This window comes from Diabrotica virgifera, chromosome 1 (genome assembly GCF_917563875.1).
Source record: "Diabrotica virgifera virgifera chromosome 1, PGI_DIABVI_V3a".
In the NCBI taxonomy this organism is placed as follows: Eukaryota; Metazoa; Arthropoda; class Insecta; order Coleoptera; family Chrysomelidae; genus Diabrotica; species Diabrotica virgifera.
The window spans coordinates 292,782,937-292,798,341 of record NC_065443.1 but is presented as its reverse complement, the minus strand read 5'-3'; the positions used below and the strand labels follow the sequence as shown (position 1 = coordinate 292,798,341).

Sequence of the window (15,405 nt, the reverse complement as noted above, 5' to 3'; positions counted from 1 at the left end):
ATACAATTAGGAATTTAATATTCACTATTGGCTTGCATACGGGTAATATAACCCATAATATGCGATAATGGTGAACATAAAATTCTTAATTGTATGTCAAAAATGCACAAAGACTACCTTTTAAAACCCACGAAATTTCATTTGCATATCTCAACCGGTGTTAGAGCAATAAATAAATCGTCAGTCTATAAGAACAATTTCAACACAAAGCAAAATGTCATTATTTTTTCATGCAGGTTTTGCCATACTTATTTAAAAACACCCTGTATTGACGAAAAACAAGGCTAGTTGTTAAAGTACATAACTTTATTATCCAACATAAGCGAATGAATCAAAAAACAGAATGTTAAGAAAACATGAGCCTGTAGTTGGGTTTTAATTTCAGTATTTTATAAATGCTAGAATATTCCACCGGATCACGCGAACTTTGAAAAAAAATCTCAGTTTGATTGGTACACCCAGTATACAATAAACATTTACCTGTCTAGCAACAATATTATTACAGCGATACTAACTATAACATACTGAGTAGAGAGTTGTGGAAGAGTTTGCTATGGAACTCTAAGGACCTCATTGCCTTCTTTATGTATGAATAGAAACAAAAAGTTGTGACTGGCTAATTGACACCCAAGTCTATGCCATAAAACAAAAAAAAACCTATAACATGTTAAAAAATCACTTAAGGCCATCGGTACATAATTCGCAAATATTTTACGGCTATCCCTACTTTTTCTGTCTTTACACGGCAAATTACGTGTAGTAAAATTCACACTGGTATGAATATGTAAACATTGCTAGAATGTCATTCTACTTGAAAATGTCATCATTAACTTAAAGAGATGGCTTTTGAATGTTCTTGGATAACTGTTATTTGTATAGTAATTGCAAATTATTAATTCAGTTAATAAAAGTAATAATTTTTTCACTAACTATGTATTCAGAATAATGTATATGTACAACAAAAACTAATACTCAATCGAAAAAAGAGGAAAAGTGTTAAAGTGATTTTTTAATAATATATTGTTACTATGGAGCGCTTACAATTTTGAACATCTTTAACAACAAAATACTTGGATCACAGAATATATTATCCTGATGTATTCTCTGCTTGGATCTTCCACAAATAATACACAATAAATAACTTTTTATTAAGTTCACGTCTTAAATCAATCATTTATCAAATACACTATATATCAATATTATTTAATCAACAACTCAAAATATTCCCGATGCCATGTCAAATATTTAAAATTGTCACTGATTGTCACTGTCTCACTGACAATATGTTGACAATATTCTATTCGACTGAGTGCGTTGTAGAAGATAGATTTGGAAAATATTACCACGGACATTGTGTTCATTTTTTTCGAATCCTGAAAAAACCAATAAATATTTTTGAAAAATTCAAACGCAAAATGAAAGACTAAATTATTGCCGAGGGCCGAAAGTCCCTTAGAATAAATAAAAAGTTTATTTTGAATGAGATATTTGAAATTAAAAATCACACTAAATTTTCTCACCCCTGTAACTTATTAAAATAAACATTATAGAAGTTCTCAGGGACTTTCGGCCCTCGCTAATAACTTAATCTTTCATTCTGCGTTTAAATTTTTCAAAAATACTTATTAGTTTTCTCAGGATTCGAAAACAATGAATCCTATACGTACCCATCTCCTTAAATCGGACAACAGTTTTAGGAAATTTCGAGACATTAAAAGTGACCAATTTTTAAGGTGGTACGTAAATTTCTTGGAGAAGTGTATTTCTTCATGCTTATTTTATAATTTTTACGTTTTTGTTGGTTTCAGACTGAATCAAAATTCAAGTGTATACAATCAGACCCCGTAGACAATAATTATAAACGGACAAAGAGTTATTATGTGTTCAAAGTGTGGCCATGGACTTTCGTGAAAATCAGTATGGACAGACTGAAGTTGCTAGCGCTCTTAGATAGAAATCTAACTCTCCACGAAACGATCCTTTCTATCATCCTCGGCAGTATGGTGTGCATCCTGGGTGCCGTTATGCTCCACAAAGAATTCTACAGAGATCTTACCTCGTTCATTCTCTGTTTTGTCATCGCCAGCTGCCAGTACTCCTTGATAAAGAGCGTGCAACCAGACGCTGCCTCGCCGACACACGGCTTCAACAGGGTTATCGCGTATTCTAGACCTTTGTATTTTTGTATATTTTCTTCCCTCGTACTTATCTTCGACTATCATATACTAGCCGAAACGAAGGAGATCGGGTACAATCTGAACTCACTTTCCTTATCCAACCAGCAATTACTGCTATTGTCCTGTGATTTTTTAGTTAATTTTATCCTAGTCTTTCCGCTTCTTTTCTCTCTCGGCCTATTTCCTCAGATAAATACGTTTCTGATGTACATTCTGGAACAGGTGGACATGCACGTATTTGGAGGCAACGCCATGTCCAGCCTTTCCGCCTCTCTCTACTGCATCTTCCGATCATGCTTGACTGTGATAATTTTGGGGGGCGTGGCCTACGGGGGCTTAAGCGAGAGTAAGGGGGCACAGCATGTTTTGTTCTCGATGTTTTGCGCTTCGCTGGTAGCCACATGTTATCATCTAAGCAGGAGCACCAGTGATCCTACGCATATCTGGAACATGGTGAAGAACCATCTGTGGTTGCCGGACGTGTACAGAGAGCAGCAAGAGAGCGAGAGTAGCAGTACTGAAGAGAAGAAGCCGCGAGAAGAGCCGAAAGAGGCGAAGGTGGAATCGAAGCTAGAATCCAAGACTAAAGAGAAGACTGTGAAATTTCCTAGTAATAAGGAGCAGTATAACTTAGAGGAAGACGTCGTAGATCCACTACCTGCTAAGTTGCAGAAGATCAACAACGCAAGGTTGAAGCACGACGTCATAGTGTGCAGTTTAATAGCGATATTAGGTGAGTAATAGCCCGATCAGGAACACAAAATTTTACGAAAACCTCCAAAAAAATAAAGGAAGGATGAAAATTTGGGAGTAGGTAGTTGAAATTGTCTATTATTATACAGGGTGTTTGGTAAAGAATGGGCCATAGCTTAACCTCAGGTTCCTAAGGTTAAAATAGGCCGATTTAAGCTAACTTACCTTAGTACAAAGTTTATAATAACCGAAATACAGGGTGTCAAAATTAAACTTTTTTATTTATTTATTATTGAATATTTCCTGACAGGTATGAGATAACAACATGAAATTTGGTATGTGGGGGTTTTTTGGGTCGAGAAAACTAAATTCCCTACCAAAAATTATGTATTGCCCAGAGGGCGCCACATACGCCTTTCAGCACTCATTTATTACGTTCAATTTTTTTTCCCTCACTCTGTATAATTTTGACATTAAAATTTTTATTCTCCTATTAGTTTTACTTAAAAAACGTATACTTCTTTCATCTCCCTAAACTCAACCGTTTTCGAGATAAACGCATTTTAAATCTGCGATACACCATCATTTTTAGCATAATATCATTGTAGTTACACCCGAAAAATAACTTAAAACCATAATAATTGTGCCAGTTCTGAAATTTATGTCATTGCATCGCAAATTCCACTTGAAGAAATTTGCGATACATTTTTGGATAATTTTATGGTTTTAAGTTATTTTTCATTCGGGTGTAACTACAATGATATTATGCTAAAAATGATGGTGTATCGCAGATTTAAAATCTCGAAAACGGTTAAGTTTAGGAAGATGAAAGAAGTATACCTTTTTTAAGTAAAATTAATAGCAGAATAAAAATTTTAATGTCAAAATTATAAAGAGTAAGGGATAAAAAAAATTGAACGTAATAAATTAGTGCTGAAAGGCGTATGTGGCGCCCTCTGGGCAATACATAATTTTTGGTAGGGAATTTAGTTTTCTCGACCCAAAAAACATCCACATACCAAATGTCATGTTGTTATCTCATACCTGTCAGGAAATATTCAATAATAAATAAAAAAAAGTTTAACTTTGACACCCTGTATCTCGGTTATTATAAACTTTGTACTAAGGTAAGTTAGCTTAAATCGGCTTATTTTAACCTCAGAAACCTGAGGTTAAGCTATGGCCCATTCTTTACCACACATGAGAAAAAGTTTACAATTCTACATCCCCTCCATTTTACAAAAGTTGGGAAATACGGGGTGAAAAATATGTTCTCGGGGATGAAAAAATATACGTTCAAAATAAGTCCGAAATTGTATAAAATGACTAATTCTAAATAACTTTTGTTCTATACAGTTTTTTCACTAAGTTAATACTTTTCGAGTTATTTGCGAGTGAATATGTTCATTTTTAACAAAAAAAAAAACATGTTTTTGGACGGTTTTTCGCAGATAACTCAAAAAGTAAGTATTATAGCGAAAAAAATATTCTTAGCAAAAATATAGCTTATAAAAAACTGAAAAAAATGGTGTATGCATGAGGTCTACAGACCTAGTAGAAGCAGAGTTGTAGCTAATGAAAAGTAGGTTCTTCTTCGTCAAATTCCAAATCGAATATTTCAATTTGAAATAACCCAAAAACGGAGCTCTTTTCGGGGAAAATTCATTACAATTTTTAAAGTGTTTTTAAAAAGGTTTATTTTTGTTTTTTAAAAAAACTTCCAACATTAAAAGTAAGTGAGTTACGCTCAAAATATTGCTGGTCTTTTTTATTTTTTGCTAAAAAAATCACGAAAATTACCCCCTAATTTGCTTCTTAAATAAAATTAATCGTTAGCGCTTCACAAGTTACTTTACTTATGTATTGTTTAGATTACACAGCCCAACAAAAAAAATGTTTGTCTTGCTGCCGAAAAAAAATCAACTGATTTTAGTTAATTCATCTGTGCTAATTCCAAAAATACAAACCTTTTCTTTGTATCAGCTCTAGTTTTCGAGATATAGCATACTTATCAAATACTTAAATATTCTTACATTTCTGAATATTCCACCACTATAATTGCAATATGTTTATAAACAAACTTAACAAATTCTAAGACAAATGGGCAAATGAACAAAAAGGCCTATTTGGGTGTTCATTTAGGAGATCAAGATAAATCCTGAGCTCCACATGTAGTGTGCAAAATTTTTATTGAAAACTTGCGACAGTGGACGAAAGGACAACGAAAATGTTTAAATTTGGTTTTCCAATGGTATGGAGAGAACCAAAAAATCATTTTGCCGATTGCTATTTCTGTCTTGTGAATATAAAGGGCATTAATCGTAATAATCGACATACGTGAACATATCCTAACCTGGATTCAGCAATAAGACCAATTCCACATCAGCTTGAGCAGATACCCATTCCAATATTTAGCAGTCTACCTATGTTACCAGAGGATAATGCCGAAACGTTATTTGACGAACTGCAGACTAATAGATTTGAGGAAGACGACAGTGATTTTAAAGGGGATTCAACACATCCTGAGCGCTTTACTCAGGAAGAGCTAAGCGATCTTATCAGAAATTTGAACCTTCCAAAGGATTCTTCCGAGTTGCTTACCTCCAGACTAAAAGAAAAGAATGTTCTTCACCCAGACACCAAAATTACATACTACCGTAATAGAGATAAAAGATCTTTTGCCTTTTTTCTCAGCAAGATGATATGGTTTTTTAAAGGACTGTTAGAAAAAATGGGTGTATCGGAGTATACACCAGATCACTGGCGTCTTTTTATCGACAGTTCCAAACGAATTTTAAAGTGTGTCCTTCTACATAATGGCAACAAATATGGAAATATACCAATTGGGCACTAGAGTGGAATAAATGCTCAACAGTTTTAACAATCACGGTTGTCATATGAGTATTAAAATCCATTACCTTCACAGCCATTTAGACCGTTTCCCAGAAAATCTTCAACAAGATATCAAAACGATTGAAGAGGGGTATCAGGGAGATGGGCTATCACATGATGGCGGATTACTGCTGGAGTCTTCAAAGGGACCGTCCTTTTAAAGCCTTTGCAAGAAAATCATATAAAAGGAAGTTTTTAGGTGTCGCCGAATAACACATTTTTGTTGCGACGCTGCCGGTTAGGTTAGATGAAAAGTTAAGTTTTTTTGGCAGATATGTGTGATGATTTTTGTAAGTACATTACTGTACAATAAATATCTTACTTTTTATTCGTATTTGGTTTATTTCATGGGTAGCAGCACTACATATATGTAGGTAGTGCTGCGTTAAATTACCCTATATGTTAGAAATGTGATCTGTTGTCGTATTTTCTGAAAACGATCTGATGGAACAAATCTGGTGGCATTTTTGGATTCAGCAGACCCAAATTACCTAAAAACAGTAAAAAAATTTCCGGCAGCAAACTGTGTGTTTACCAGTGTTATCTATAAGTTTCATTGGTTCAAAGTGCTCATTTTTGAAAAAAATTGGTTTTAAAATAAAACTTTTTTTTTTTATTTTGAATAAAATGGAATTTTTTATGGAATTAACTTAAAATTATTAGTAATACCAAAAATCTCAAAGAGTAATAAAATGTTCGTCTTTGCTTTTCTGAATATTTTTGATTTTTTGTTTTCTTGTTAAACAAAAATTGTTTATGCTATGGCTGTTCAAAATTTGTCTAAACTCGTGATTAGTTACTCGTTCAAGCCATTCTCACTACAGCTTTTTCAGAAATAAGCACTTTGAACCGATGAAACTTACAGATCATATAAATAATACATAAACAAAGTAACTTGTCAAGTCGTAATGATAAAATTTATTTGTGATGCTAATTAGGGGGTGATTTTCGCGATATTTTTTACCAAAAAATTAAAAGGGACCAACAATATTTTGAGCGTAACTCACTTAATTTTAATGTTAAAAGTTTTTTTAAAAAACAAAAATAAACCTTTTTTTTAAAGACTTTAAAAAAGTTGGAAAGAAATTTCCCCTAAAAGTGCTCCGTTTTCGAGTTATTTCACATTGAAATATTCGATTTGAATTTGACGAAGAAGGACCTACTTTTCATTAGCTACAACTCTGCTTCTACTGGGTCTACAGACCTCATGCATACCATACACCATTTTTTTTTCAATTTTTTAAAAGCTATATTTTTGCTAAGAATATTTTTTCGATAAAATACTTACTTTTTGAGTTATCTCCGAAAAAACGTCCAAAAACATATTTTTTTTTGTTAAAAATAACGAAAAAACTATAGAACAAATTTGTTTAGAATTAGTCATTTTATCCAATTCCGGTCTTATTTTGAATGTATATTTTTCACCTTCGAGAGGGGGTATTCCCCTCCATTTTTGTAAAATGGAGGGGATGTAGAATTGTAAACTCTTTCTTATATAATAATAGACAATTTCAACTACCTATTTCCAAATTTTTATCCTTCCTTTATGGGCTATAAATCACAAGAACAAAAACGTTTATCGTTTTATTGATAATCTTGTTTATTCCAGTGTTTGCCGTTCATGCTAGCACTGTGTTTACCGTTCTCCAACCGGAACTGAGTCCGGTGCTATGGTCCATTGGCGCTACTATGGGGTTTATTCTACACTACACGGTTCCGCAGATGCGCAAACACTTGCCTTGGCTGTGCATCGCCAGACCGATATTTAGAGCCCAAGAACATGAGCAGTATCAGATCAAAGGTCCGGCCAAAGTTATGTGGTTCGAAAAAGTATGTATAACATCTTTATTATTTATTAAACAGAGTGAGTTTTATGTATGGAACTCCTCAGTTATCTACGAAACAGCGTGCATAATTTTTATAGATTTTGGAATGTAGGAGTCTTGTGATGCAGCCGATATTATGGTGGTATTTACTTTGCTGTTAGATCTTCAGTTTTTCTGGATATCTAATGAGCTTTCTTATTTCAAATGGAACACTGTATATTTCTTGCCTTTTGAACTCATTAAGACGTACTGATTATTTTGCATGTAATGTTTCCTATACCTAAATACCATAATTTTGGAGTTACTGCTACATTTACATTGTCTTCGCTGACGTTAAAATAATACATTTAGATTAATAAACTCGTGTAACCTGAATATTCTTCAATAATTTATATCCTAATAATTTCATAACATGGTCTACTGTCGATAAATAGTAAAAAGTTTAACGAAACTGGTGCAATAATAGATTTATCCAAATCATAGCGTAGAAAACCTGGTAGTTGTAGAAAAATTAGGAATTTTAGTAACCCCAACTCCTGAATATGTATTGGCAGGTTTTGTTTTATAAACGACGTTTTTCAAGTGGCCCCACAGGAAATAGTCTAAAGGATTCATGTCGGGTGATCGTGGGGGCCATTCGATAAAACCACGCCTTCCAATCCATCTTCTGGAAAACGCATTGTTTAGGTATTGCCCCACCATCTTGTGGCAGACAAATATTGTCGTTTGGGATATTGCTATTGTCTGACAGTTTCGAATAATGAAATTTTTACATTAAAATGTAATTGACAATACATACTTGGATGTGAAAATAACCAAACCAACTCAGGCATAATGCTATTTTTCAATAAATATAAATACGCCAGACCATTTCATTTTTCTTTAGTTAAAAAAATGGCCTCATCGACAAAACATAACATAACTTAAAAAATTTGGATCGTTTTCATTGTAACATTTTTCCGTCATTATGACTGCAAACTTTTCACGTCTATCGAAATGATCATCTGAAAACCATTGAACTAGTCTTATTTTGTATGGATGAACTAACCTTTTTTTACAAATTTGGTGGCAGTAGATCTTCTTTATATGATTTTGGTTAGGATATAAATTATTAAACATATTATTCTTTTTCTCATCAGCTTCTTTCAGTGCGTCACAGTTTTTCGATTTCTTTCTAACGCATTAAATTGTATGTGACAGAAAAAAGGCACGTTTGTGATTACAGACATTTATAACATTTATTCTAGTTGTCGATAGATGGCGCTATAATCGAAAAAAAAAATTTACGAATTATATAATATATCTACGAATATAATCTGTACAATTTATAAGACTATACAAATACCATTTTATAAATGCAATAAACACAATTGATTTGTTTTTATGCCCAATTGCAAATAAAATTTGACAACTGTCAGATTTAACTAAAATGTCATGCTAGAATAAATGTTATAAATGTATATTATCACGGACTTACCTTTTTTTCTATCATTTGTGACGCACTGAAAAATGCTCATGAAAAGGACTTTACACGTTTCTTGTTGAATTCTACGCATATCATCATATTCTAATATCATTGATATCTCCATACGTTTTTTTTTTCATGTATACGATTCATTTTGACAACACCAACAATACTAATTTATTGAAACGTCGAAGTTATTATTGTAACAGCCATAGCCATCCATATGTATTATTTTAACTTCCTTGAAGATAATGTAAATGCCACTAAGAAATTATGGTATTTAAGTATAGGGAACATTACATAAAATGTATTTCTTAAGTATTTCAGTATTTCCGTATTTCTTAAGGACTTCAAAAGGCAATAAATATACAGGGTGATAATTTGAAATAATAAAGTTCGTTTCCAGAAAAACGGAAGATCTGACAACAACGTAAATACCACCATAATATCGGCCGTATCAAAAGACACACCAAAATCGATAAAAATCGTGCGAGTTGTTTGAGAGATAATTGAGGCGTTTCATATTTAAAACTCACTCTGTATATATTACATTTGGCAGCAATTCTTAGTGCAGATCTTTTTTTCCCTCTAGGTATACGTTTACTTCTCTTTCCTGGAACGTAACATCGTCTATCCATTGTTGTTCCTCTCTGTTTTGACTGAAGACTCGCCTCGCATCGTGACGAAGTACGGAACGGTCCGAGGCTCATTTATAGTTGTGATATGCGGAATCAAGTGCCTAAGGAATATTTACTCGAATCAAAGCGCTCAGTACTTGATCCTGGTGTTTTCGGCGTTGTTCTACAAGTACGACGTGAGGAAGATTGACGAAACGTTCTTGGTCATCTACTTTTTTATGGTCACTGCGTATAACAAGATGTACGAGTTTATGTTGAAGGTAAGTGTTGAATCAGAACCTAGACGAGGGTCATATACAGTAACCGCCACGCTACTAGACACACGGATACATTGAGATAATACAGCCCTGGACCCTTCACCAGTGGCGTAGCTGAAGATTGGGGGGCCTCCCCGCGACAATTTTTGTGGGCCCCGTATTATAAACATAACGACAACTAATAACAGTATAATTACTAAAATATGTATAAATGACAATATTTGGCATTTCTTTAATAAGTATTCATCAACTAGTGTTCATAGAATTTTTGGGAATATGACATATTGTAGGCATAAAAACCTATTATTCGCGGTGTGCAAGTACTTGGAAGGGAAACAAGAAACGACCGTGCGCGAGTCGCGGAGAAATATTGCAACTATCTTAAATAATTCATATTGTCAATTGAAATTGTCAAATTGACGTATGTTTCATACCTTCTGTCATTGAAGCAGAAAAATTATATATTGCTCCACAATATTGATATGATATGCAATTATTATATAAAGGTAAATTTAATTAATTGTATTTTGCTTGCAGTACTGCATTTTAATAACTAATTTTATTTACTACATACAATTGTTTACGTTTGCATAATATAACCTGCAGCTTATTTTTTCTTCTTATTATTTTTTTGGACTATGGCCTTGACAATTATCCAATAACCAGGACTAATATAATTGGCCAATATAATTAAAAGTGCGAATAAAAGTACAGAGCGTAGAAATAGGGGTCGCTTTGCCGAACTTGCACGGTCCCAATACATGTATTTTAATCCGACAAACCTATTGTTAGTAAGTTGTTGCAATATTATATCTAAATTTACATTGAAAACATTAGCTTGAAAACTTTTTTGTTATAAGTTATTTTTTCGTCGCAGCTAAGCTCATCGTAACATTTTTTATACGTTTTATCCGTTTTTTTTTAAATTCCGGTATAATACCTCACTATTCTGCTATTCCTGCTGCTTTTGCTAAAGTTTCGGAAAACGAATTTCTCATTTCTCGAAGATTATCACTAGTTTTTCCAAAAGTTGAAGGGCGACCTTTAACTCTGATGTTTTGGATTGCAAAAGTTTTGATGTTAGATTAATAAAGTTAAGTATCTTAGATTGAATAGTAATGTTAACGACAAATTCAAAATTATTTATAAATGTGCTCTAATAATGCATTAGCTTCTAATTTTTCATGGTTTTTTAGATTGCAATGAAATTTTCGTTAAAGATTTATTACTTGTCGGAAAGCTCGACGCAAAGCCATAACAGCATCATGTCTGGATGAGCACAGGGTTTCACATAACCTTTTAAGTGTTGGCAAACGCGATGAATCCACATAGTACATCCCATCTTTTAATACTTTAAGAAGAACATAATCTTTTAATTATATCCTAAAAAAACAACTCCTGTACACCAGCAACGGCTCATTCAACACTAGGTTCAGATTATGGGATGCATAATGATCATATTGAAAGCTGTTTTTCAATGTCAGAAGCTTGCCCCATCATACCCCTTTCCTCTGCAGTTGTGTACGGAAAGGTGCTTTGATTTGTATTAATTTTAGAATTTCATTTACAAGACCTTCTGCACTTTGGTGTAATATGCGAATAAATCTCAAAAAACTTTCAACAACTTCTGCTTTGGAAGGTAAATTATTTTCATCGCAAGTTATTTTTACATACTGGAAAATAAAACTAAGCTAATCGTGTTTTGAAATATCTTGAGTAGTATCAAGAATTATTGAATAAAAACAACTTTTTTAACTCAATTAAGTAATCAATCTGTTTTCAGTTTCTTGAGCTAGCAAATTTATAACTTCGTTTTGTATGTGGGGGCTCAAGTAATTTGTTTTTAGGTTATTGTTTTTGTCGATTAATTTAGCTAAAACATGATCATATTTAGCTGGTAAACTAACCACCGACAAAAAATTGCCTTTTTGGGATTAACTTTAATCTAAACTACTAACATGTCCACGAAATGCTAAATTGCACCCGGATATAGTAAGAATTACGTCAATTACCCGCTTCATTACTTCCTTCAAAATTCCCTATTTTGATGCTTATTAGGAAAATATGTTTTGGTCCCCAATTTAAAGAAAGTAGAAGTATTAAGCTTGATGGCTTTAAGGGGCCCCTCCTAACGTCGGGACCTTGCGGTCCTGTCAGCTACGCCACTGCCCTTCACTTGTTGCACTGTTTACTTTTATGTCTACTGACGTCTAGAACGTCAGAAAATGTATAGAAACTATGGAGACCTACACAGAGGAGAGGAATCGAGATAGGACGACCTTGAAATTTTTGTACACAATTTTGCCTGTTTGCTTTGTTTCTCGCTAGGGCGGCGGTGGCGTAGAAATAGATGCTACTTTTGCATTGGAGTGAATGTGAAAATTTTGAAAATAATTAATTATTCGTAGTTAATATAAGATTATTGGTTTTGGTGGTTAATATTATTTAAATATGAGTGCCAAGAAAGCTTACACTAAAAGAACTTGCTTCGTACCGGGATTTATATCGAGTTATCGTTCCGATAAAAAATTCAAAAGGGAACTTAACGAAGTTAATAAAGACTTTTAATAAAGATTTGTCTTTATGTTATTTATAACGTTCGTGGATTAAACCTATTCGTTTGTATGTTATTTCCTTCGGTGTAAATAAAATTTGTGCCTATTATTGGTTTTTAACCTGAAAATTATAGTGATAATAGTAGGACGATCTTGAAAGTTTTTCTGTCGAAACAATGCATTTTTTGAGGCAAAATATTTCACAAAAATTAACATTAATTTTATAAAAGTCAGACTATCGTCTGCGTAGTTTATAGACATATATTTTTATTAACTAAATTTAAACATCTGATAGGTAAGCTTTCAGAATATAGATAAATGAAGTATTCAAAAAAAAGCAGTTTAAATTTTGATAAAAAGAATAATTAAAAAAAATTGATCAATAAACTTCAAATTATTTAAATAACTTTTTAAAAACAATTACGTACAGTTAAGTCAATTTTTTCAACTAACAAACTTTTTGATATCAGTTACAAAGATATTAAAAAATTAATTTGCAGTTGAAATACCATTGGTATATAAATGTGGCAGTTAGATAATGTGACAAAATATTTCCGCTTCAAAATAAGCTGTCCTACATATTAAAGTAATGACAAATTTAAATTTGATGTCACATCTCCATCTACAATGGTATATAAAGAATACACTTTTTACCACACGTCGATATGTTATAAGGTTAAAATAATTTATTTTTGGCATAAAACATATTCAGCTACAATCCACCAATAAATTAATGTCTAATTACGCTAAAAACAAAAATAAAATGAGTTAAATATTAAATAAGTCCATAAGAGCTAATGTATTTGTAGCACCTATTCGAACACTTGCGCCTCTAGCGGCGATTGCTGAAAGTTGAATTAGAGGTTGAAAAGTTAGCCCACAAACGATGCATTGCGTTTCCACTCCTTCTTACAGGTCTCCATAATAGAAACCAATATAAGCATAGAAAGTTCAAAGATTATAGAACAGTTGTATTTGAAGTTTATAGTTGTCATTGTATTAAAAGTTTTAAAAGTTATAATAGCTCAGCAAATGACCATTTTGGAGTGTAATTTTCAGGGTTAACTCCGAATTGCATGAAAATTTGGATTCAGGTTCTAATTATCCTCCACTTCAAAGTTGAACTTGTGCCGTTGGTTGCTTTTACTTGGGGGGTTAAAAAACGCGCGTTTAAAATAAGCCCTGAAATGGATAAATTGAGTAATTCTATACAATGAAAGTTGCTTAGAATTAGTCAATTTATCCATTTTCAGACTTATTTTAAACGAGCCTTTTTCACCCCCGAGAAAGTGTGACTACCACCCCCAAGTAAAAGCAACCAGCGGCATAACTTAAATTTTAAAGTGGAAGGTAAGTAAAACCTAAATCCAGATTTTCATGCAATTCTGAGTTGACCCTGAAAATTACACTGTATTGCAGTATTTCCCGTTCATTTACTGGGCTATAAAGTATTATGTATTGTGTATGTTTTTTTTTAAGCAGTGTAACAATAGTATTAATTAATGTTTTTTTTGTATGGAAAAACAAGTATTTTGAATAGTTTCATGAAAGTCACTTGACATGACAGACATAAAAGTCACAGGTGTGAACGGGCCGGATTAGCCCACGCATAGAATTTAGGTACACGTGTGTCTACTAGCGTGGCGCTTATTGTATACCTATAGACATACGGGGTTTTTTCAATCTTCCACAAATCTACAGTATGCGGCAATATAAACCGTACTGAAATGAATATTGAAATGTTTATGTTTATTTATGTATATATTTAGTATATAGTCGTGCAAACATTATTCACGATTACGTTCCCGATAAAACAGATGTTAAAGATGCCTTCTGACACGAAAAAATCCTTAATTCTACTCCGCAATTCCGGAATTTTAGACGATGGATCGGTGTGCCTCCTTCGGTATTCCCCATATGTACGCAGCATGCGGCGTTAGGTCTGGTGAGTGCAATGGGTATCGAAAATCACTGCCACGTGAAATAAGGAGATTTCCAAAATAATCTCGCAGTATTCAAAGCAGGGGCGGTTTCTCCATTGGTTCACTTGTGTAGTGAACACCCAATAAAAGTTAATTAAAATACAGCTTTTTAAATCTCATAAATATTAAAATATCATTAAAATATTTTTTTTAATCTCATAGAAATATTTAAAATATAACTTTATTTATTAATCATATTTATTTGCTCTACGCCGCTGGATGCACGTGGCTAGTGCAGATACTTATGCTCTGGTGCAGAATACAAATTGAACCAGCCTCTATTAACCTACCCCTGTAGTTAGAAAGCGAAATCTTAAAATCGGTGAAAAAGCATTTCGCCTATCTAAAACAGTGAGGATTTGTGCAGTGCACCCAGAGACCAGTGCAGTGGAGCGTTTCGGTTCACAGTTTGGAATTTTCTGTTGTGGGTTCTAGTTAAATAGGGTTAAATCTAAAATACAATATTAATAGTTTTATGATGGATCCTTATTCAGTGGATTTTATAAAAAAAATGCAAATATTTTTAACTATTTATAATGGGAAATAAGCCACAATATTATTAAAAAATGATTTTTATTAATGTTTCGACGCCCATATCATTTTAAATATCAATATCATTTTAAAGTCTTCTACTTTAAAATGTATCATATGTATCTGAATTGCCGATATAAATGAGTCAAATTAAATAAATTATTAGAAGAATTTTTTTACTAAGCAACGACATTTTTGTTTATGTTAGTATTATTTTGTATTTTGACAACGGCACCCGATTTGGGCGTCGAAACGTTAATAAAAATCATTTTTTAATAATATTGTGGCTTATTTCCCGTTATAAATAGTTAAAATTGTAAAAATTCCACAAGAAAATAGCTACAGAACAACATTAAAATGCAAATAGTTTTGAAAATAGACTTTGAAAA

General features: G+C 32.8%; 1 protein-coding gene across 1 annotated transcript in view; it reads left to right on the top strand.

The window, feature by feature from the left end:
• The window catches only part of LOC114328959 (pecanex-like protein 1), a 109,992-nt gene that overhangs the window by 46,368 nt on the left and 48,219 nt on the right, over positions 1–15,405 (top strand). The window contains exons 13-15 of the mRNA XM_050651575.1: positions 1,809–2,910; positions 7,372–7,592; positions 9,646–9,951. Of these exons, the coding sequence (XP_050507532.1) occupies positions 1,809–2,910; positions 7,372–7,592; positions 9,646–9,951 (1,629 nt within the window). The remainder of the gene's footprint in view (positions 1–1,808; positions 2,911–7,371; positions 7,593–9,645; positions 9,952–15,405) is intronic.